Source organism: Giraffa tippelskirchi, chromosome 9, assembly GCF_054371585.1.
Source record: "Giraffa tippelskirchi isolate mGirTip1 chromosome 9, T2T-mGirTip1v1.2.pri, whole genome shotgun sequence".
NCBI lineage: Eukaryota > Metazoa > Chordata > Mammalia > Artiodactyla > Giraffidae > Giraffa > Giraffa tippelskirchi.
This window is the reverse complement of record NC_137283.1, coordinates 133,133,610-133,155,905: the sequence shown is the minus strand read 5'-3', so window position 1 is coordinate 133,155,905 and position 22,296 is coordinate 133,133,610. Positions and strand designations below refer to the sequence as shown.

General features: G+C 39.1%; 1 protein-coding gene and 1 long non-coding RNA gene across 3 annotated transcripts in view; one reads left to right on the top strand and one right to left on the bottom strand.

The window, feature by feature from the left end:
* Nucleotides 1-2,538: 2,538 nt before the first annotated feature.
* Nucleotides 2,539-21,194, top strand: LOC145521858 (uncharacterized). The gene is made up of 3 exons (XR_014065749.1): nt 2,539-2,630; nt 8,941-9,044; nt 21,070-21,194. It is a non-coding gene; the product is annotated as an uncharacterized LOC145521858 (long non-coding RNA).
* Nucleotides 18,939-22,296, bottom strand: part of TMEM200A (transmembrane protein 200A) — an 80,174-nt gene continuing 76,816 nt past the window's right edge. For both annotated transcript variants that reach the window (XM_081530862.1, XM_081530861.1), the window contains one exon: nt 18,939-21,899. In XM_081530862.1, coding sequence (XP_081386988.1) covers nt 20,408-21,883 — 1,476 coding nt within the window. In that variant the 5' untranslated portion in view covers nt 21,884-21,899 and the 3' untranslated portion in view covers nt 18,939-20,407. The remainder of the gene's footprint in view (nt 21,900-22,296) is intronic.

The following is a 22,296-nucleotide window of genomic DNA, read 5'->3' as shown; positions in this document are numbered from 1 at the left end:
AGGTTTTAAAAATTTCTGACTTTTCCAGAGGCTGCCCTGCTTGAGAGAACTTTACCAGAACCATCAAATACATGATGATGCTATCGAGAAAGTTTATTATTGAAATTATTATTGTGTAATAGTAATGCTCAAAATTCTCCAAGCCAGGCTTCAGCAATATGTGAACCGTGAACTTCCACATGTTCGAGCTGGTTTTAGATAAGGCAGAGGAGCCAGAGATCAAATTGCCAACATCTGCTGGATCATCGAAAAAGTAAGAGAATTTCAGAAAAACATCTATTTCTCCTTTATTGACTGCGCCAAAGCCTTTGACTGTGTGGATCACAATAAACTCTGGAAAATTCTGAAAGAGATGGGAATACCAGACCATCTGACCTGTCTCTTGAGAAACCTGTATGCAGGTCAGGAAGCAACAGTTAGAACTGGACATGGAACAACAGACTGGTTCCAAATAGAAAAAGGAGTACGTCAAGGCTGTATATTGTCACCCTGCTTATTTAACTTACATGCAGAGTACATCATGAGAAACGCTGGGCTGGATGAAGCACAAGCTAGAATCAAGATTGCCGGGAGAAATATCAATAACCTCAGATATGCAGATGACACCACCTTTATGGCAGAAAGTGAAGAAGAATTAAAGAGCCTCTTGATGAAAGTGAAAGAGGAGAGTGAAAAAGTTGGGTTAAAGCTCAACATTCAGAAAACTAAGATCATGGCATCCGGTCCCATCACTTCATGGCAGATAAATGGGGAAGCAGTTGAAACAGTGTCAGACTTTATTTTTTGGGGCTCCAGAATCACTGCAAACGGTGACTGCAGCCATGAAATTAAAGACGCTTACTCCTTGGAAGAGAGGTTAGGGCCAACCTAGATAGCATATTAAAAAGCAGAGACATTACTTTGCCAACAAAGGTCCGTCTAGTCAAAGCTATGGTTTTTCCAGTAGTCGTGTATGAATGTCAGAGTTGGACTATAAAGAAAGCTGAGCGCCAAAGAATTGATGCTTTTGAACTGTGGTGTTGGAGAAGATTCTTGAGAGTCCCTTGGACTGCAAGGAGATCCAGTCAGTCCATCCTAAAGGAAATCAGTCCTGAATGTTCATTGGAAGGACTGATGCTGAAGCTGAAACTCCAATACTTTGGCCAGCTGATGTGAAGAGTTGACTCATTGGAAAAGACCCTAATGCTGGGAAGGATTGGGGGCAGGAGGAGAAGGGGATGACAGAGGACGAGATGGTTAAATGGCATCACCGACTCAATGGACATGAATTTGAGTAAACTCCTGGAGATGGTGATGGACAGGGAGGCCTGGCGTACTACAGTCCTCGGGGTCACAAAGAGTCAGACATGACTGAGAGACTGAACAGAACTGAACTGAAATAAAAAAAATTCTTAACAGGATGTTGAGACAATAAAATGTCTTTGTCACTGGGCATCATTGGTTGAAGATTAGAATGCCCTAACTTTAGAAGACAATAAAATCATTATCAATACTGTTTCAGTCACATATGGCTCTCAGAAATTTAAATATCAGAGGGAGAAATAATAACCGAAATAGTTGTGTTTTTCAGGTAAAGAAGGCCACATTAGGAAAATATTATTAAAATTGATAGCGTTAAAGATGATTATTGAGATGCCTGTAATTTACTTTATAGTACTTTCTCTTGAGAATCCCTTGGACTGCAAGGAGATCCCACCAGTCCATCCTAAAGGAGATCAGTCCTGGGTGTTCATTGGAAGGACTGATGTTGAAGCTGAAACTCCAATACTTTGGCCACCTCATATGAAGAGTTGACTCATTGGAAAAGACCTTAATGCTGGGAAGGATTGGGGGCAGGAGGAGAAGGGGATGACAGAGGATGAGATGGTTGGATGGCATCACTGACTCGATGGACATGGGTTTGGGTAAACACCGGGAATTGGTGACGGACAGGGAGGCCTGGCGTGCTGCGATTCATGGGGTCGCAAAGAGTCGGACATGAAAGAGTGACTGAACTGAACTGAACTTTCTCCTGGACTTCCCTGGTGGCTCAGACGGTCAAGCGTCTGCCTACAATGTGGGAAACCTTGTTCGATCCCTGGATCGGGAAGATCCTCTGGAGAAGGAAATGGCAACCCAAGCCAGTGCTCTTGCCTGGAAAATCCCGTGGATGGAGGAGCCTGGTAGTCTACAGTCCATGGGGTTGCAAAGAGTCGGACACGACTGAGTGACTAAACTTTTACTTTCAGTTTCTTCTGGACAAAGTGATATTACTATAGGTTTATTAATAGTGGTAAGTAACATGGCTTCTGTAGCAGATAATCTGATAAATCACAGGGTTTAATTCAATGAAGATTTTTTTCTCAATCCCTACACAATCCAATTTTAACAGCTCACTTCACCTTAATGCCACTATTTTGAGTAAAACTCCGTTTCTTCCCTGGCTATGTAAGGAAAAACTGAGTTCTTCCCTAAAGTGTTTCTCTCCCCTGTGAGTTGACCTTTATGACTTAACAAAACACTTTACTCCTGATCACCAAATATGTGGAGGTTTTCCCCACACCAATAATTATCTGCAACAACAGCCAAGTGTCCTACAGTTTAACATAATTCTGAGCCTATCTACCTGAAGATGGTGTCAGATACCACAGGTAATGTCTCAGTCTTACAAGACCTCCCTCACCTCCCCCATACACACTTTGGATGCCTGTGTTTCTGACCAACCAGCTGTAGGTCAGAGGTTCCAAAGACCTCCCCCACCCCACCCCGGGGCTTGACTGATTTGCTAGAGAAGCTCGCAGAATTCAGGGAAACACTCAAGCTTACCAGTTTTTGTAAAGAAATGATAAAAGATGAACAGCCAGATAAAGTGATACATAGAAAGAGGTCTGGGAAGGTCCTGAGTGCAGAAATTTCTGTCTTCCTGGAGCTGGGGTGTGTCCCCTCGGTGTGGATGAGTTCAACCAACTTGGAAGCTCTGCATACCCTACCATGGGAATTTTACAGAGGCTTCTTCATGCAGCCCTGATCAATTATTACCTCCATTTTCACCTCCTTTTTTCCTCTCTGGAAAATGAGGATTGGAGTTGAAAATTCCAAGCTTCTAATCATGACTTGGTCTTCCTGGTGGCCAGTCCCCACCCAGGAGTCATCCAGGAACCCACCTAGAGTTGCATCATTAGAACAAAAGATGCTCCTAGTGTTCTTATCACTTAGGAAATCATAACACTTTAAGGAGCCCTGTGTCAGGAATGAGGTCAAGTCAAAGACAAATATTAGACTAAGAGATGCTCCTAGTGCTCTTATCACTTAGGACATGACAAGGGTTTCAGGAGCTTGCTGCCAGGAACTGGGAGTAGAGACCATTACATATATTTCTTGTTATTGCAATTCACAAAAAAGAGTCCATGCATTTCATGTGCCTCCTTAAGGGGATCCAAAAAAACCCTCAGTCCTGACAAGCCATACGCAGGACATATGGGGCAGAGAAACTTGTCAAATAACGCCAGAGGGATGTAGTCAGCTAAATCCAGAATGTGGAAAACAATATGGGACAAATGGTTTATTTCCTTCAACAAAGAAATTGCAAGAGGGGAAAAAAGGAGAAATCTACAGATTAAAGAAGACTTAAAAGACACTATTCACTTGTAAGGTGTGGATCTTGTTTGGATCCTGATATGAGGAAACTGACAGAAAAAACTATGGAACAACTGGAGAAATTTTAATACCAAATGAGTATTTGATAATATTAAGACATTCTTGTTACACTTTTGGGTATGATAATGATGTTATCAGATTAAGATGAGAGAAGACTCCTTTAGGGATAAATGCTGAAACATTTACAGAAGAATTGGGGTATCTGGGATCTGCTCCAAGGTAATTTAGAGGTAGGGGTAGTTGTGGTGAGACCTTCACCTTTTTGTTTTTTCAATCTCTAGCAACAACAGAGACTTTGTTAACTAGTATTATGATATTAGAAGGAAGCTTCCATTGTTAAAATCAGTGGCTTTCTAAAAGCAAAATGGCTGTGAGAGATGAGCTCCTATTTATGAAATCTGTGATATTCAAGGCAAGGAGATTGGCTGAACCATTTTGGAGTTTCTCCCACACTTTTATGAGCAGGTTCTAAAGACTTGAGATACCTTTTATCTCATTCTTCTTCTTTTATTCATAGGGATTGTGCCTGAGAATTTTATTTTTAAACATCCAAGATATTGATTCAGAAGATTCTAGCTGCATCTGTTCTTTTACTGAATTGTAACCGCAGATGAGTGATTCTGAAAGTATAGTTCATGGGCTTCCTTGGTGTTCCAGTAGTTAAGAGTTCACCTTGCAACGCTGGGGACACACTTGTTCCATCCCTGATCTGGAAAGATCCTACATGCCATGTAGCAAATAAGCCTGTGAGCCACAGCTTCTGAGCCCATGCACTGCAACTACTGAAGCCCGAGCAGGGTGTAGCCTGTGCTCTGCAATAAGAGAAGCCACTGTAATGAGAAGCCTGCGCACATGACAATGAAGAGTAGCCCCTTCTCACTGCAACTGTGAAGACTCACCACAGCCAAAAAACAAAAGTACATACATAATAAATACATAAACCCTTTTTTAGGAAAAAAAAAAAGTACAGTTTGGGGACTTTCGGGGGCTCTAGAGGCTGGAAAGAGGTCCATGAGGTCAAAATTATTTCCCTGATAATAAGGTTCTATTTGCTTTTCTCCTTCTCATTCTTTGATGAGTACACAGTGGAGTTTTCCAGAGACTCCATATGTGAAAGCATCATTGCTCTGACAACTAGAGGGAGATGTCATTATATTTATTTAAGTTCTCAGTTGTATCTTCCAATGCAACAAATAACCACAGATATAAGACACATAAACAAAATCTCTTTGGAGTCTTCAATAAATTTTAAGAATGTAAAGGATTCTTGAGCTCCAAAAGTTTGGGAACCCCTTCTTTAGATGACCATATCTGCCTTGAGTGAAATTGTCATGGAAGATATTGAGGGGGTTCAGGACATGTTACCCCAAAATATGGCACCTTGATGTTTTGAATATCTTAAGATGGAGAAATTTGAGAAAATGGCAGAAAAAGGAAGGTCACTGTGATATTCCCCACTCATATTATTTTCCCTGAAAGCAAGAGATAAATGCCCTGTGTGAAACACACCCTCCTTGTTTCTGGAGGAAGGGGGAAGGATAGGGAATACTGAGCTGAGAAAGCTGAATAAACAAACTTGTTACTTTACCATTTACTACCCCAGTCCAAACCCCTTTGTCGTGTCAATTTTTCACACATTCATTGTTTCTTTGTCTAATAGGCTATGGAAGCTTCCTGCTCTGATCAGTTCTTCAGGTGTCTTCATTTTCTGGTGAAGGTTCCCATGCATACATAAAAATGTATTAAAATGTCTGTGCTTTTCTCCTGCTTGTCTGCCTTTGTCAGTTTAATTTCAGACCCAACCAAGGACTCTCAGAAGGTGGAGGGACACTTTTCTTCTGCTATGGTGTAATAGGAGTGTATACATTTTGGAAAACATTTGAACTTTGCTCAACTTACAGAACAGTTTTTCCTCTTACTTGCTAATTAATGTCTATCTTATCACACAAGTCAGTAAGAGACTTGCCTTCATTATAACCTGGTAGCAAGAAAGAGACTAGTTACTCTGATCTGTAGCTGTTGGTGAGAACTTCTTGGTTATTTGTGTCCATATTGGCTTAGATCAGCTATGTAGCAATAATGAAAACCATAAAGCTAATGCTCAGGAGACTTGGAATAGAGACTAAGGAAGTTGGAGGAGAAAATAAGGCGAAAGGATGAGAAGACAGAATGGAGTCCAAACTCAAGAAGAGAGGAGGAGGAGTTGGGGTAGGGGCAGTTCTAGGTCCTAGAGGGAATGCAGAGGCTTTTCTAGGTCCTAGAAATAGCAGGTATTCTGGGACTTCAGCTCTTTCATTCCCAGGAATTCCTGGAAAAGTTCTCTGGTAGCTAGCCAGCCTGGCTTTTTCTTCTTGAGAAAGAAGTTTCCAGAAGAAGAATAGAGCCTGTAGAAGTATTATTTTCCCCTGCCCCAACTTCTTGCAAAGACTGGGATAATTTAACTGTAGAACAAAGACATTCATCCTACAGTTAGAGATAAAAAGGCTAAAAATCAAAGTGTCATCAATTACTAATAGTTAAATAGCATGAATTGTCATTTTAGATCTTCTCCTCTTAGAAGCTCAGAGGCTGGAGGAAGTTGTTCCAAAGAGCCATATGTAGAGATAGGAAGAGGAGAGTCACAAAGGCTGAATTGCAAACAGACATATACTACAAATTTCCTAGGACCCTCTTGAGTTGGGTCAAATACCCCTCCTTGCCTGGCTTTTTTTTCAAGTGTAGTTAAGACGATGCGTTCCTCTGCTTCTCAAGTTTTGAGAATATTTTGCTTTAGACTAAGGGACTTTTTAAAAAATAATTTTAAAAGTTCTGAGATCTGTCACTGAGAAAGAAAGAAACAGAGTATACTCAAATCCGTTCAAGCATAGGTGACATGAGAATAATTTTTCAGTTTCTGGATCATCTCAGCAACAGTCTTTTCAAAACTGTTTGCATTTGGTCTTCCTGGTCTCATCCAGCCTCTTCACTCTGAGTCCGTTGTTTCCACCTCCTCAGCCTTCATGCTGTCCGCAGGGGGTTCTGTGCATCTGCAGGGCCAGAGCAGGCATCCAGAGTGGATGGTTAGTGTCCAGAGCAAGGTATTAGCTAAAGGTCATAGCACAGTGGCTATTCCTGTGCAGCAAAGAGGTACTTGGTTATTTGAGCTTGTAAACTCCTTGAAGGTCAGGTTATGTCTTATTTTGCTTTGTTTCCACAGTACTTATCACAATGCCTGGTGCCCAGTGGGCTTGCTAAAAGTGATTGTTGCTGTGGCTATCTGAGGATGGGATCATGGGAGATATTTCACTTTCTAAGTTATGCAGTTTCTTCTTTTGAGGATATGTGTGTTTTTTATAATAATGACTGCAGATTATTTCCAAACTAGTAATGTCATGCAAATGATTTTAGACGTATGAATAATAGTTGAAGAAAGTCCTGAAAGCAAAGGTGAAGCAGTAGCTTGGGATGCTCAAATCTAAAGGAAAAACCCTAGATACTGTTGAGAGATTAAATAGACAGAAATTAGTAAGTGGCAGGAAGAGTAAGAGAGGGAGATGTAGATGACAGAGCTCTGGTCAGAATCAGCATCCATTGTCCAAATGAGTCAGGACCCACAGGTAAATTCAATCTATGCCTTGCGGGGCAGGAAAGGAAAGAGTAATCCATAAATACTTATCTCAGGCTCTGAAATGAAGAAGTGGCTCAACAGTTCCCCAGGCATGCCATTTGATGTTGGGCAGGGACAGGTATCTGAAGGAACAACATTTTGGGAAAAAAGGCACACACTGCGGAAAACCTTGAAACAGGCAAATGTCTGTTGTGTTCAATGATAAGGAAGGAAAATGAGTGGGTGGAGCTGAGCAAGGCAGGTAGTAATAGATGAAGATTGGAGGCATTTAACAAAGGGGAAGGCTATGCAGGTCCTGCCAGGGTTGAGAAGCCACTGCAGGGCATGAGGAGACAGGTGACAAGATTCATCCAGCTGCCACGTTGAGAGTAGACTACACTGAAGGATGGAAGTAGGAAGACCAGTTATGTGACTATTTCAGATTTCCAGGTGAGATATTATGGTGAATTGAAACAGTGAAGGTGGGTATGAAATGTCAGGATTATAGATATATTTTGAAGGTAGAGCCAATAGCATTTGCTGAAACATTGGATGTGGGGAAACCAGAGTCAGTGAAGGTGGTAAGGTTGTGAGTCCAAGCAACTGGAATGATGGGGTCACCAACAACTGAAAAGGGGAAGACTACAGATAGATCAGGTTTAGAGAGAAAAACAGGAGTTCACTATCTGATATGTTAAATTTAATTTGTCTAGTAGGTATACAAGTGGAAAAGGGAGAGTTTAGGAGTCATGGACATGAGATGGTTTAAAAAGCTATCTGATCACTAAGTAAGTGAGGGTAGATCCAGAAGAGAGAACCAGGAGCTGAGCCCTAGGGCACTCCAGTGTTAGTGAAGAAAGGGAAAGACCAGCCATGGAGATTGAGAAGAAGGAACTAATGAGGCAGGAAAAAAAAAAAAATCAAGATATGGTGTCCAAGGAGCCAAAGATGAGGGTGAGAAAAGCAGACTAGTGACTAGCAGACTAGTGTGAATGTGAACTCTGTTCCTTTGCAACTTATCTTCTGGTCTCTTCCGTTCAAACTCAGTACTTCAGACAGGCCATGTGTCTTGCAGGCTTTACTTCTTCCTGGTTCTAACTCTTAACTATGGCTGCTATTTTCCTCTAAGTGATTTTTCTTGAGATGGTTCCTTGTTTTATACAAATCTTCAAAGTCTACCTCAAGCTGTTTCTTCCAGAGAGCATTACCTTCTCTTTGATATTCTTTCAGGGTGTTAAGAATAGTGCAGTTCTCATAATTGGTTCCCAATGCCATCAACAGCATCCCATGAATGCATATAAAATACTTGCATGCATGCATGCTAAGTCGCTTCAGTAGTGCTCAACAGTTTGCAAAACTATGGACTGTAGCCCACCAGGCTCCGGGGAATTCTCCAGGCAAGAAAACTGGAATGGTTTGCCAAGCCCTCCTCCAGGGGATCTTCCCAACCCAGGGATCAAAACCATGTCTCTTTACGTTTCCTGCATTGGCAGGCGGGTTCTTTATCACTAGCACCACCTAGGAAGCCCATGAAATACTTGAGTTTTTAAAAAAATCAATTTCCTTACCTTTTTAATAAAATGAGTAACATCTGAATTTCTTCTCACATAACTTGAAAGAGAGATATTTGCATCTTAAATTTCAATTTTCCCACGCTTCTGGTATTTGCTGTTAGCTCATAGGTATAAAATCTCATTAAGATCAAGTTTCTATTTCAGGTTTATATCTATGAAATGAAGATAATTTGCATGCTGAGGTAATGCTGGAATTCCTGTGAGACTGGAGAATGAGGAAGATGTGCCACACCAATCACAAGACCTTGGTAAATGGATTGTAACCTGTGGCTCTCTAGAAACACTAACTGCAAATGATCATTTTGACATATAAATTCATGAAATTGAATTATTATGTACACCGGGGAACTGCTCCATTGGTCAAATGGAAATATCTGCTTTACTTCAAATAGAGCTTGGGCATTAAAATTAAAAAGCAAGTATATGGCAGACAGATAAAACAAAGTTAATTTTCAAAAAGGCCATTGACCATCTCTGCAGGTACTGAATTGCTTTTGCATTTCAAAAATAGCTTTTCTATGTTCTTTGTTTTAGAAAAGATAACCTAGCTTTTGAAATCACTTTCCTTATTCATTCTAGGATTAAAGGACCAAGAGTTCCACTGGACTAATTCCTTCTTCACTTCTAGAAACTGGTTTACAGGCCAGTTCATGCTATTTTCCAGTAAATATTGAAAATTAAAATTTAATTTATAGTTAAATTAAAAGTTAATATTTTATAATCACCCACGTATGTTCTCCCTTTCTTATCATAGGGTCTTTTGGGAACTGACCCTTAAGTGTAGTACATCGAAATATAACCTTTATTTTTCACCCATGAAAAAAAATATAAATTAATTCTATCAGTGTCTACTGGGAGTCTAATAAGTACCAACACTGTGCAAGACTCTGAGGCATCTTGATGAATAAAGTCTGAAGTCTAGAAAAATAGAAATATTGAGAAAAGAGTCTACAAAGAATATGTTAAAATCAATTCCAGAATTTCCCAAACTTTCCCATATATAAATAATTCAATCACATATCTGAATTAACAATAACTTCTATTCTGACCAAGAGTCAGCTCTTGGTAGACTGTGGCAACAAGAGTGAAAGAACAAAAATAACAAATATAGAATACATACTTTGAGATACCCCCATTTTTTCAGATATTCTCTCTTTGCTTCTATTGTGAACCCATGGCAGTGTTACTACTCTGTTGCAGAATGGTCAGTATTCAATGTTGCTGCTGCTAAGTCACCTCAGTTGTGTCCGACTCTGTGCGACCCCATAGACGGCAGCCCAGCAGGCTCCGCCGTCCCTGGGATTCTCCAGGCAAGAACACTGGAGTGGGTTGCCATTTCCTTCTCCAATGCATGAAAGTGAAAAGTGAAAGTGAAGTCGCTCAGTCGTGTCCGACTCTTAGCGACCCCATGGACTGCAGCCTACCAGGCTCCTCCATCCATGGGATTTTCCAGGCAAGAGTACTGGAGTGGGGTGCCATTGCCTTCTCAGGTATTCAATGTTACCTCTCCTTTAACCTGTCATCCAAAGAGAACATAACCATAACATTATGTTAACAAACGTAAATAATAAAATATACAGATATATTTTAAAAGTTGAAAGAGAGGAATGTGAATAATGCATATATTAAACACTAAATAAATATATGAGAGTAGGCTGTGCTTGTTGATGGCATCACTGACTCGATGCACATGAATTTGAGCAAGCTCTGGGAGTTGGTGACGGACAGGGAAGCTGGCATGCTGCAGTCCATGGGGTTGCAAAGAGTCAGACATGACTGAGCAACTGAATGACTGACTGAGGCTATACTTGTAGGACTAGGCCTTTTTGGTATAATTTTATAAACACATAATAATTTTGTGTTGGAATTTCTTAGTGCATATCATTGCCAGACCTCTAGAGTAAGAAAAGGACGGTTTATATGAAATTTATTCTGTAAGCTGCTGCATATTTTGTTAGCCAATATAAAATACAAGGTAGTATTCACATGCCAAAGTGAATATATTTCACTTAGATTAGTTCATAATTTTTTTCCTATCTGTCAAATGATAATGAGCATGCTACACTGTACAGGACAATTATTTATAGCCTATATGGAATATGATCCAGGTTCTAAATGCTCTCCATATTTTTGCTCCTATATATTTTATTCAACCCCCTTAATGCTGAAACTGTAAGAAACTATAATAGTGTGCTCATAAAATGTAAGAGCCTTTGAAAGATATTTCCCTAACTCCTCAGCTAACTGGCTGAAAAGTCAATATGACGTCTCAGGGTATTAACATTATAACTGATAACAGAAAGTAACACATTTGGAGTTTGGAAATGCTTTAAGAAAAAATATATACTTAATGAACACAGAAAATATCTGAGTGCAGCAAAAAGTGATTTCATTTTTAGAATAATAATCTCTGAGCATCTTAGAGTTATTGATGAATCATTAGTTGACAACCTAAAGTTAATGATTAATTCACAAACCCTGAGGGTGACTGATTCAAATGAGCTGTATAACAAACACTATTAATGTGTACTAAAATGTATTTAAAATCAACTAAGAATATTTCCTCACTGCTTCAGTGATTAAAAATTATAAGCTTGCTTTTATTCCAAAATAAAATATAAATGGAATGCCTTTTGCTGGGCATGGGTTTTTAATAAGCAGAAAAAACATATGGCATTTTCTCCTCTCCCCCTAGTCCCATACTTCTTCCTGCCCTCCTCCTTATCTTGCTGTCTTTCCTCTAGTACATGTGGTTTATTGAATATGGATGCAAATGACTCATTTTAGTTCCATAGATCTTGTTCAAAGATAACATAATGGCTCAGAAGGGCTTAATGGCATAATTTTCATGGCAGAGTTACAAAGTTAATAAATCAAACACAGGAAGCCAAACTATAAAATAGGTATTGAAAATTCTCATTCCAAACACTGTGCTTTCTCTAATGTTAGTCTCCAGTATATTACCACACCCCCAATAACCCCACATACACTTCTAAGATGTGATGAAAAGTTTGAACTATAGATTCTGGCTGAAATTTTAACCAGTCCTACTTTTCACTTTCATGCATTGGAGAAGGAAATGGCAACCCACTCCAGTACTCTTGCCTGGAGAATCCCAGGGACGGGGGAGCCTGGTGGGCTGCCGTCTGTGGGGTCGCACAGAGTCGGACACGACTAAAGTGACTTAGCATTAGCATTAGCATAATAAACCCAAAATCTATTTATCAGATTTTGAATGTATGTTTTTTTAAAAATCTTTATTTATTTGTAATTGGAGGATAATCGCTTTACAGTTTTGTGTTGGTTTCTGTCAAAATGTGAAAGTGAATTCACAAAAATGTGAATCAGCCATAAGTGTATATATATATATATATACATATATATATATATCCCCTCCCTCTTGAGCCTCTTTCCCACCCCACCATCTCACCCCTCTGCTGCTGCTGCTGCTGCTAAGTCGCTTCAGTCGTGTCCGACTCTGTGCGACCCCACAGACGGCAGCCCACCAGGCTCCCCCGTCCCTGGGATTCTCCAGGCAAGAACACTGGAGTGGGTTGCCATTTCCTTCTCCAATGCATGAAAGTGAAAAGTGAAAGTGAAGTCGCTCAGTCGAGTCCGACTCTTAGCGACCCCATGGACTGCAGCCTACCAGGCTCCTCCATCCATGGGATTTTCCAGGCAAGAGTACTCACCCCTCTAGATCATCACAAAGCATCAGGCTGAGCTCCCTGTTATACAGCAACTTTCACTAGCTATCTATTTTATACGTGGTAATGTGTATATTTCAAAGCTACTCTCTCAATTTATCCCACTCTCTCCTTCCCCTGCTGTGTCTACAAGTCTCTTCTCTACATCTGCATCTCTATTTGTGCCCTGCACACAGGTTCATCAGTACCATTTTTCTAGGTTCCATATATGTGCATTAATATATATTTGTTTTTTCTCTTTCTGACTTACTTCACTCTGTATGACAGGCTCTAGGTTTGCCTGTGTTTGTGTGTATACACGTGTGTGAGTGTGTGTGTGTTAGTTGCTTAGTCGTGTCTGACTCTTTGTAACCCCATGGACTGTAGCTCCCCAGGCTCCTCTGTCCATGAATTCTCTAGGCAAGACTACTAGAATGGATTGCCATTCCATTCTCTAGGGGACCTTCCTACCCCAGGGATTGTACCTGGGTCTCCTGCATTACAGGCAGATTCTTTACCAACTGAATGACCAGGGAAGCCCTATATATGTTCATTAATATACTCATCAATATATGATATTTGTTTTTTTCTTTCTGACTTACTTCACTCCATGTAACAGGCTCTAGGTTTGCCTACTTCAGTTCAACTAATTTTTTAAAAAAGCTTGATTTGATTTTAATTGACTTTGATATTGGGAATCAATAGTTCTGGATTCAAGTCTTGATGCTGCCATGAACTTGTATGTTCCACTGTGCGTTAACACTTATGTTCTTATTGCTTCTTGATTCTAGATTTGTATGTTTCTATTAGCAAGTATTTTATCTTTTGTACCAAAATTATTGTGACCTTTTTAGATTATAAACCATTAGACTGTTAACAAAATCTCTACATTTAATTTGTAGAGAATACACGCTCCTGGAGAGTCTAGAGTGAAGTGAAAGTCACTCAGTCGTGTCTGACTCTTTGAGATCCCAAGGACTATACAGTCCATGAAATTCTCCAGGCCAGAATACTGGACTGGGTAGCCTTTCCCTTCTCCACGGGATCTTCCCAGCCCAGGGGTCAAACCATGGTCTCCTCATTGCATGTGGATTCTTTACCAGCTGAGCCACAAAGGAAGCCCAAGAGTACTGGAGTGTGTAGCCTATCCCTTCTTCAGCAGATCTTCCTGACCGAGGAATTGAACTGGGGTCTCCTGCATTGCAGGCAGGTTCTTTACCAACTGAGTTATCAGGGGAGCCATTGGAAAGTCTATACTACCTGGTAATGAGAGAGAAATAGAAAATTAATAGAAAATCTCAAACCACTAAATAGTGAATTAATAGGGGAAGAGACAAAAATAAAAGTAATTTTCTCAAGCATTTGTGGTATAAAACAATTGCTGAATCAACCAGTAGTAGAGGGAAACAAAAAAAAAGAGAATAAATGAATTTTAAGATCGTGGAAAAAGCCAACCTGAGGTGAGAATGACAAGATACTATGTATAGATGTTTCCTATATCTTCTTTATGGCCTATTTTCTCTTTTCTTATACTGTCTTACATATATATTTTTTTTTTCTTTTTTACATACAGGTTTACTAAATTTGTGTTTTAAGAATATGAATTGACCTATTAACACATGAAGGTTGAGTGACCAAATTGTCATGTTAATGAGCCCTATTCTTGGGCAGGTTTGACTTTTATTACTAAAAAAAAAAAGGTTTTAATTGAAATACAGTTCATTGAAAAAGCTGGCTTAAGACTCAACATTCAGAAAACTAAGATCATGGTATCTGGCCCCATCACTTCAGGGCAAATAGATGGGAAACAAGGGAACAGTGAGAGACTTTATATTTTGGGGCTCCAAAATCACTGCAGATGGTGACTGCAGCCATGAAATTAAAAGACACTTACTTGCTCCTTGGAAGAAAAGCTATGACCAACCTAGATAGCATATTAGAAAGCAGAGACATTACTTTGCCAACAAAGGCCCATCTAGTCAAAGCTATGGTTTTTGCAGTAGTCATGTATGGATATGAGAGTTGGACTATAAAGAAAGCTGAGCACCAAAGAATTGATGCTTTTGAACTGTGGTGTTGGAGAAGACTCTTGAGAGTCCCTTGAACTGCAAGGAGATCCAACCAGTCAATCCTAAAGGAAATCAGTCCTGAATGTTCATTGGAAGGACTGATGCTGAAGCTGAAACTCCAATACTTTGGCCACCTGATGTGAAGAACTGACTCATTGGAAAAGACCCTGATGCTGGGAAAGATTGAAGGCAGGAGGAGAAGGGGACAACAGAGGATGAGATGGTTGGAGGGCATTGCTGACTCAAAGGACATGAGTTTGAGCAAGCTCCGGCAGTTGGTGATGGACAGGGAAGCCTGGCGTGCTGCAATCCATGCGGTATCAAAGAGTTGGACATGACTGAGTGATTGAACTGAACTGAACTGAACAGTTCATTTACAATATTGTGTTAGTTTCAGATATATAGCAAAGTGACTGAAACATATGTGTGTGTGTATATATATATATTTCAGATTCTTTTCCATTATAGGTTATTATAAGATACTGAAAGATAGTTCCCAGTGTTATACAGTACATCCTCGTTGTTTATTTTATATATAGCGATGTGTATCTTTTAATCCTAAATGCTTAGTCTATCCCCTCTTCACCTTTGATAACCATAAGCTTGCTTTCTATGTCTGTGAGTCTGTTTCTCTTTTGTAAATAAATTCATTTAATAGATTTTACATATAAGTGATATCACATAACATTTGTCTTTCTCTGTCTGACTTACTTCATTTAGTACAATATTCTCTAGATTCATCCATGTTGCCATAAATGGCAATATTTAATTCTTTGATTTTTAAATTATTATATCAAGATGACATCAACTATTTGATAAAAGGCACTTCAATGAAGTGGGCGTTTACACCTGTGCCATCATCCTGGGAGAAAGAGCATATAAAGAGAAACCAATGAAATTATTTCAGTTTGAATTCAGATCACAAAGAACTAAAATCATCAAATGGGGATCTAATATCAAGTTTATGTGCCTTATTATTGATATAATGTCTTAAACAGAATTACATGTAAGGTGGGTGAAGGGGAACAGGGCAATTTATTGAAAGTATGAGACAGAGTAATCTATGTATGGCTTTTATGGTTCCTACTTAGAGAACTAGTGATTAAGACCTTTGAACAAGCTAAATGCTATAGAAGTTGAATATACTCCACTGGGAAGGTCAATGTCTTAATATTTAAAACACTATAAAATTTTGGCAAACTGGTGGGTCTTTTCAAGAATCTATTTTACTTTTTTTTTAGTTTTTCATGGTGTGTTCCCATAAGAATTAAAAAGGATTACATTTCTACTGCTAAAACAAATAGCTAAAAACCCATCTTCATCTAGCAAATTGTTAAATTCTGGCATAATATCCATTCTGAGACAAAGTTTCACTAAAATGTTTTTCTTTTTACTGATTTCTACTGACTACCGCTGTTTCTTCTAAAATTATGTACATGGAAACACTAATTTGAGCCTGAAAGCTTTTATAATTGATGGTTGCTCCTAAGCAACTATTCTATTTTTTGTTATGTATCAAAATCAGTAATTCTTGCTTCAAAAAAGCTCTACCACTTTTGTTTAAATGATTACACTTACATTATCAGTGTTGACGTAAACCTAAAATTGATCATACATTGATCACATAAGCTTTGTGCCACCTGCTATCACCTGGTATGAGTCTGCTTATGATCCTGCTTGTGAGTCTGCTGGAAGAAGGAAATTGCAGTGCACTCCAGTATCCTTGCCTGAGAAATCCTATGGACAGAAGACATTGGCAGGCTACAGTCTATAAGGTTACAAAGAATCAGACAGAACTTAGTGACTGAGCACACACACACACACACACACGAGTCTGCTGACTACTGGCTCATGTGCTAATTAGCTAGTCCACACAAAATCAGTGGGTTAAAAGAACATGTATGTACTCTCTTACAATTCCTGAGGCCAGAAGTCCAAAGTCATTTTCACTGGGCTAAAGTCAAGGCCAACCAGCAGGGCTGATTTCTAGAGAAGCGCTGAGGGCAGAATCCATTTCCTTGCATTTAGCAGCTTCTAGTATCCTTCCTTGCATTTTTTGGCTCATGGCTCTTCCCTCCACCTTTAAAGCCCAATCAGCATCTTCTGTTCTCTGGCTGCTTTGCTCACCTCAGCTTCTCCTCTGCCTCCTCCTTACAAAGACCTTTTCATTACACTGGTCGCATCTGAATAACCCAGGATAATCTCCCCTGCTTTAAGATCCTTAATTTAGAGTTGTAAGTCCTTTTTGCTATATGGGACATGGACATGTTTAAAGGCCTTTTATTCACCCTACCACAGGGGCATAGGGTAGGGGTGGCATGAAGGTTGAAAAGCTCTTAGGTGATACTTTCAGGAAGTAATAGTTTATATGTGTTGAATGTTCACTATGGGCCCATTCAAGCACATCCTGGATTCTCTATGAGCATTGAACCATTTAATATATAGCAATGGATCTTTACCCCATGGCACCAAAAACCCTGGACGTTTAGAGTTAGGAAGTACTTTATAGTTTGTTCTTACTCATCTCTACTACCCGTTTGAGGAACAAAGACTTGAAATTAAGAAATTAGTTGAAATTGTATTTATCAAGAGGGAGAGATTAAGTGACTTATTCAAAGCTACACAGCGGGGGTGACAAAGCCATTTGTTTTGCATACTGTGTTCTTGTCACCTACTCCAGGCTAAGAACACTCAGCTTTCCTGCTTCTTAAGGGCACACCTCAGTTGATGGGCACACCCCCCAAATTCATATGTTTAGTCCTAACCCCCTGTCCATCAGAATGTAACCCTATTTGGAGACAGGGCCTTCTAAAAGGTAGTTAAGGTGAAATAAGGTCTTGAGGGTAGGGACTGAATCCAACATGACTAGTATGGTCATAAGAAGACAAAGACACACTAGAGACGCACAGTGAGAGGGTGGCCTTCTGTAAGCCAAGGAGACAGGCCAAACACCTTGATCTTAGACTTCAGACTTGTGAGAAAATAAAGTACTATTTTTTAAGCCACTCAATCTGTGGTATTTTGTATGGCAGCCTGAGCAAACTAATATAACCCAGATAGGTCACAGGCCTTAGAACCTTTTTAGGCTGGAGGCAGCTAGTTCACGGTTCAGATTTCTGGGGTTTACTAGAAGAAGACATGAAGTTTATGAATAATCTGCAGTATTTGTAAAAGACTAAGGGAAATGTTCAAAATATAGTCTAACTAATAAATTCCAGCTTCATTGCTTTGGGGTGGAATGACATCAAGTCAATATGGCAACATAGCTACTTCACATTTATCGAAAGCTTTACTTAGCAATATGCATTTTTGATTAATTTAAAATAAGAAAATTATTTGTTGCTTAACAAACTGATTTGTTTAGAAGTAAAAACTCAGGCTTTTTGATGGAGAGGAGATTGAACGGAAATCACTGCTTGAGCTCCCAATTCCTTTTTTTAAATCTTCCAAGACCCATGCTGTTTAATCCTCTTCAAATTGCTAGAGCTCTTTCAGGGGTGAGCTGAGCAAATTATATTGCTTTAGTCATTTGTCACATCAGGGGTGTTGTGAGCCATTGTTTTCAAATCTAGGAGTATCACTGACATTTGCTAGATGCTATGTATCTGGTTATTTTTCTGAAAATCAGAGAAATTTTAAGTGAAAATGATCCTCAGTGTATTAGTCAGGGTTCTCCAGAGAAACCAAACCAATAGGAGATTAGATAGATATTAACAGGTAGATATTTTTAGATATATATACATATATTTATTATGAAGGATTACCTCTGGAGCCAAGAAGTCCCACTATTTGAGCTAGAAAGGCCCAGGAAAGCAGGTGGTAGTTCTAGCCCAACCCAAAGGCCTAAAAACCAAGGAGCTTTTGTTTAAGGCAATGGTATAAGTCACAGTCGGAGTTCCCAGGAGCACTGACTTCTTAGGACAGGAGAAAATGATGCCCCAGCTAACGTAGAGAGAGGGAATTCATCCTTCCTCTGCCTTTTTGTCCTATTCAGGCCTTTAGTGGGTTAGATTATATCCATCTGCATCGGTAAGGGCAATTTACTTAGTCTACCAATTGAAACGGTAGTCTGTTTGGGAGACATGTTAATAGACACACCTAGAAATCTGAACATCCTTCAGCCTAGCTAACTTGACACATAAAATTAAGCATCACATCCAAATAACAAGATATCAAAATAGCTTAATTCAATAGGTGGATGGACCTAGCTCATTAATCTAAATAAAATAAAAAATAAAAAAATAAAATAAAGAAGTCACAGCACCCAGTGCAGATGTTAGGGTATCAAGTGCCTTTGGTAGAATGTATCTGAAAGTTTGAAAAACAGTACTTTAAGCGAAATGTATTTCATTCAAAAAATAATAGCAAATGTATGAAGAACACACACTTATATTAAGACTGGAGGTTTATTAAATGCTTTATCATAAAATATTAAGCCCACACTATTACAATACACAGGCTTGATGTTCTAACAAGTAACACTGTGCCTCAATCCAGGGAAGTCTGTGATGCCAATACAAGGTGGAATTGTGGGGAATTACAAATACAGAGATATCTTCCTTTTTGTCTTCTACAACTGCAATACTGATGTTCAGAAATGTTTACACATTGAGAAAAACTTGTAAAATTTCCTGAGTGTTCCATTAAACAAGTTTTTTAAGTTAGGTTACCCGAACAGAAAACATGAAATTTTCCTGGTGGAAAATCTATTTTAATATTTATTATCTTCAATAACTGAGAACTATAATCCTAAATATTTATTATACCATAAGAAAGTCTTTGGAATTATCATAAGGCTTTTCTAGAACAAGGTAACTTTCAAGGCAATGTACCAAGGACTAAATTTTCTTCAACCACCAACTTAGTGATATGCGAAGATAAAAGAAATGTCAAGGTTAGCTGATTTTCTTCCAAATAACAGGAACTAAGAAATATTAGGAGAAAACAAGGATGTAGGAATGAGTGGATATTAGATAAGGAGAGAGATGGCTAGGGAAAGGTACTGAGACTAGTTAGCATTTACTAGCATATATTTTCATTCATTAGTCAACATTTTCTTCATATATATAATTATTTCAAGATAGCACTTCTAAACACTAAATTGTTTCACTCATTTTTCAAGTCAGTTGCAAAAAAATGTCAATCCTGAATATCTAAAGTTAAAGCTAAGAGCATTTTGATACTTACCCCTAAGAATATCTGGCATTCTCAGCCATAGCTCTTGAATACATGGTTTCTTACTAAAATATCACTAAAATAGAACTGATTTTGAAAAAATACAACCTACCTAGAGCTCAGGGTACTAGTCACAACCAGCTTTACCAATTCATACCAGTTACTCACACAGAACTAAACAAGTTTAACCAATCCAATTATTTAGCTTGAATAGAAGCCAAATATTTTGCCTTTTAAATAATTTAACCTATCCTAAAGCAATTTTTCAGAAAATGACACCTAAGATGTGCATTGCATTTATACTTCCAGCCCACACTTTGGTACCCTGGCTTTTCTAAATTGGACACTTTGCTCTTTGTGTGATCATCGATGAAAGAACATGATCATCGATGAAAGAACTTGAAAGGAAAGGAACTTTAATTTGGATGGAAGTATTTTGTATTCATATTAATAAAAGAGACCATGCTTTTGGAAAAAATAAAATCACACATAGTATACAGAGTATTGCAATCATAAGTAATCCAAACATATAACCATCTCCATTACACAGTTAAGCAGCCAGGTCTAATATACTACAAACTATTTGATTAAAAAGGCTTGTAACCAAAACTTTAACAAGGAAACAACAGTGAAAATAGGTTTAAAATATATATCCTTGTAAAATAAGATATGTTTTCCACATTAAAACCTTGTTTCAGAAGTTCCCCGCTTCAAGTTGTTACTCAAAAACTCATCATGTTCAAAACTCAAATTATTGTGAGATCTTGAGATCATAAGAAGTTTCTCCTTATTAGTAAAGTCTTTCTTGATTGCAGCTTGGGGCACAAGAAGTCTCTCCATTGGGTCCTCTTTGTTCTCTAGTTTCATATATCCTTTGCTGTTGCTTCGATCCAACCGAGGCCAGCTTGGATGTTTTCGTTGTTCTGCCTGAACAGTTAACGTGGAGTGACCCCGCTCTAAGTCTAAGGATTTTGAGTGTGATGAGAGCAAATGCAAGGATGTGTTGGACCCAAACTGTCTTCTAGCAGCCCCAGGAGACAAGAGCTGTCCAGCTCCAGGTCCAAGGGCCACAGAGGACTTGTACTGACTTGACAATGACTCTCCAATGGAATTATTCCTTGGCAGCATCAGACTGACTGGCTGGAAGGGCTGACTGGCATTGGGCAAAGGGACCATAAGGGAGTCCATTGACAAATTCCTTGACCTACTTTTGAGGTGATCAGCATCCTCAGTGATGTTATCTATACTGGGCTCATCAATCACACAATTATTAAGTTTGATCACAGGTAATGTAAAAGCGCTGATGGACGATGACACAATTGACTTGGTTTCACATTTCTTAGGGCCACTGGTTCTATCATCAGTTGTCTTGGAAGGAGGTGGATAGAGACCACAAACAGAGGCAGAGCTGTCCGAGAGCAACGGTGGCACAAGATGCCCAAAACTCTTACTTTCATTCACCACAAGCTCATCCTCCTCGACAGAGCTGTCCATCCGAAAACTGCTCCTGAAACCTGAAAAAGAAGCAATGGTATTTGCTGCCAGTCTCGAAGCACAGGAGTTCCCATTCTGCTTTACTTCTGTTTCTCCCATTAAACCAGTGTAGATGCCATTCATGTGTTTTTGCTCCTTGATTCTCAGAGTGTGGATGTCGATGACTGTGGAATAGATGTCCCTCATGTGTATGATTTTGGTTTCTTTATCACGGTTCTCGTGAAGAATGGCATTGGCACAGATGAAAATGAAAATGCCAATCCCCATTGTGAAAGGGCCAAGCATTTTCATTTTATCAGAATGCAAATGTTGCTCAAAGAAGCGAACCACCACACCGCCTTGGTTCCGGATGACCTGAGTTTCGTTTGTTGACAATGTCGTCTCAGCATCTATAAAATGTTCTTTCTGAGGCCAATATCCAAGGACTGCCATTGCGATTCCTACAATGGAGATAAGGACCCCTAAAATGAGGAAAAAACCAGATGGGGAATAAAGCCGGATTTTGCCTCGAACAACCACAACATCGGCCCGAGGTCGACGCCTGACTGGTTTCTTCTCCTGGGCAGCAGGCGACGGGCTAAGGTTGACATGATGCTGTGATCTGGCAGAGTCTTGCCTTTTCAAGGCGGCCAGGCCAGTTATCACTCCACCAGTTGCTATCATAGCTTGGTCTTTTATTCTGGAAAGAAGAGAAGAAGATGATAAATCTATGTTCTGAGATACGCTCATCATTTCAGTAAGTTTTCTATATTTTTGTTGTTACTGTTTCATGTAATGCGATGGGGCAGAAGACTGTCTTTCTAATCAACATAATTTGGGTAGAAGTTTTGCTTATCGGCTAATATAAAATTCTAGAGATTTTCTTTTTTGGCTGAATTAGTGTTTCCATTATTAAGAAAATGTGAGATCAAGGTACATTTTCCTTAAGTAACTTTATCAGTTAAAATTATATTTTGTTGCTTAAAATTATATTTTATTGCTAAAAATTATAAAATGGTTTCCTGGTCACAAGGCACACATTTTCTCTTTTTTTCTCTCTCTCTCTTACACACACACACACACCCCATCCTTCATTA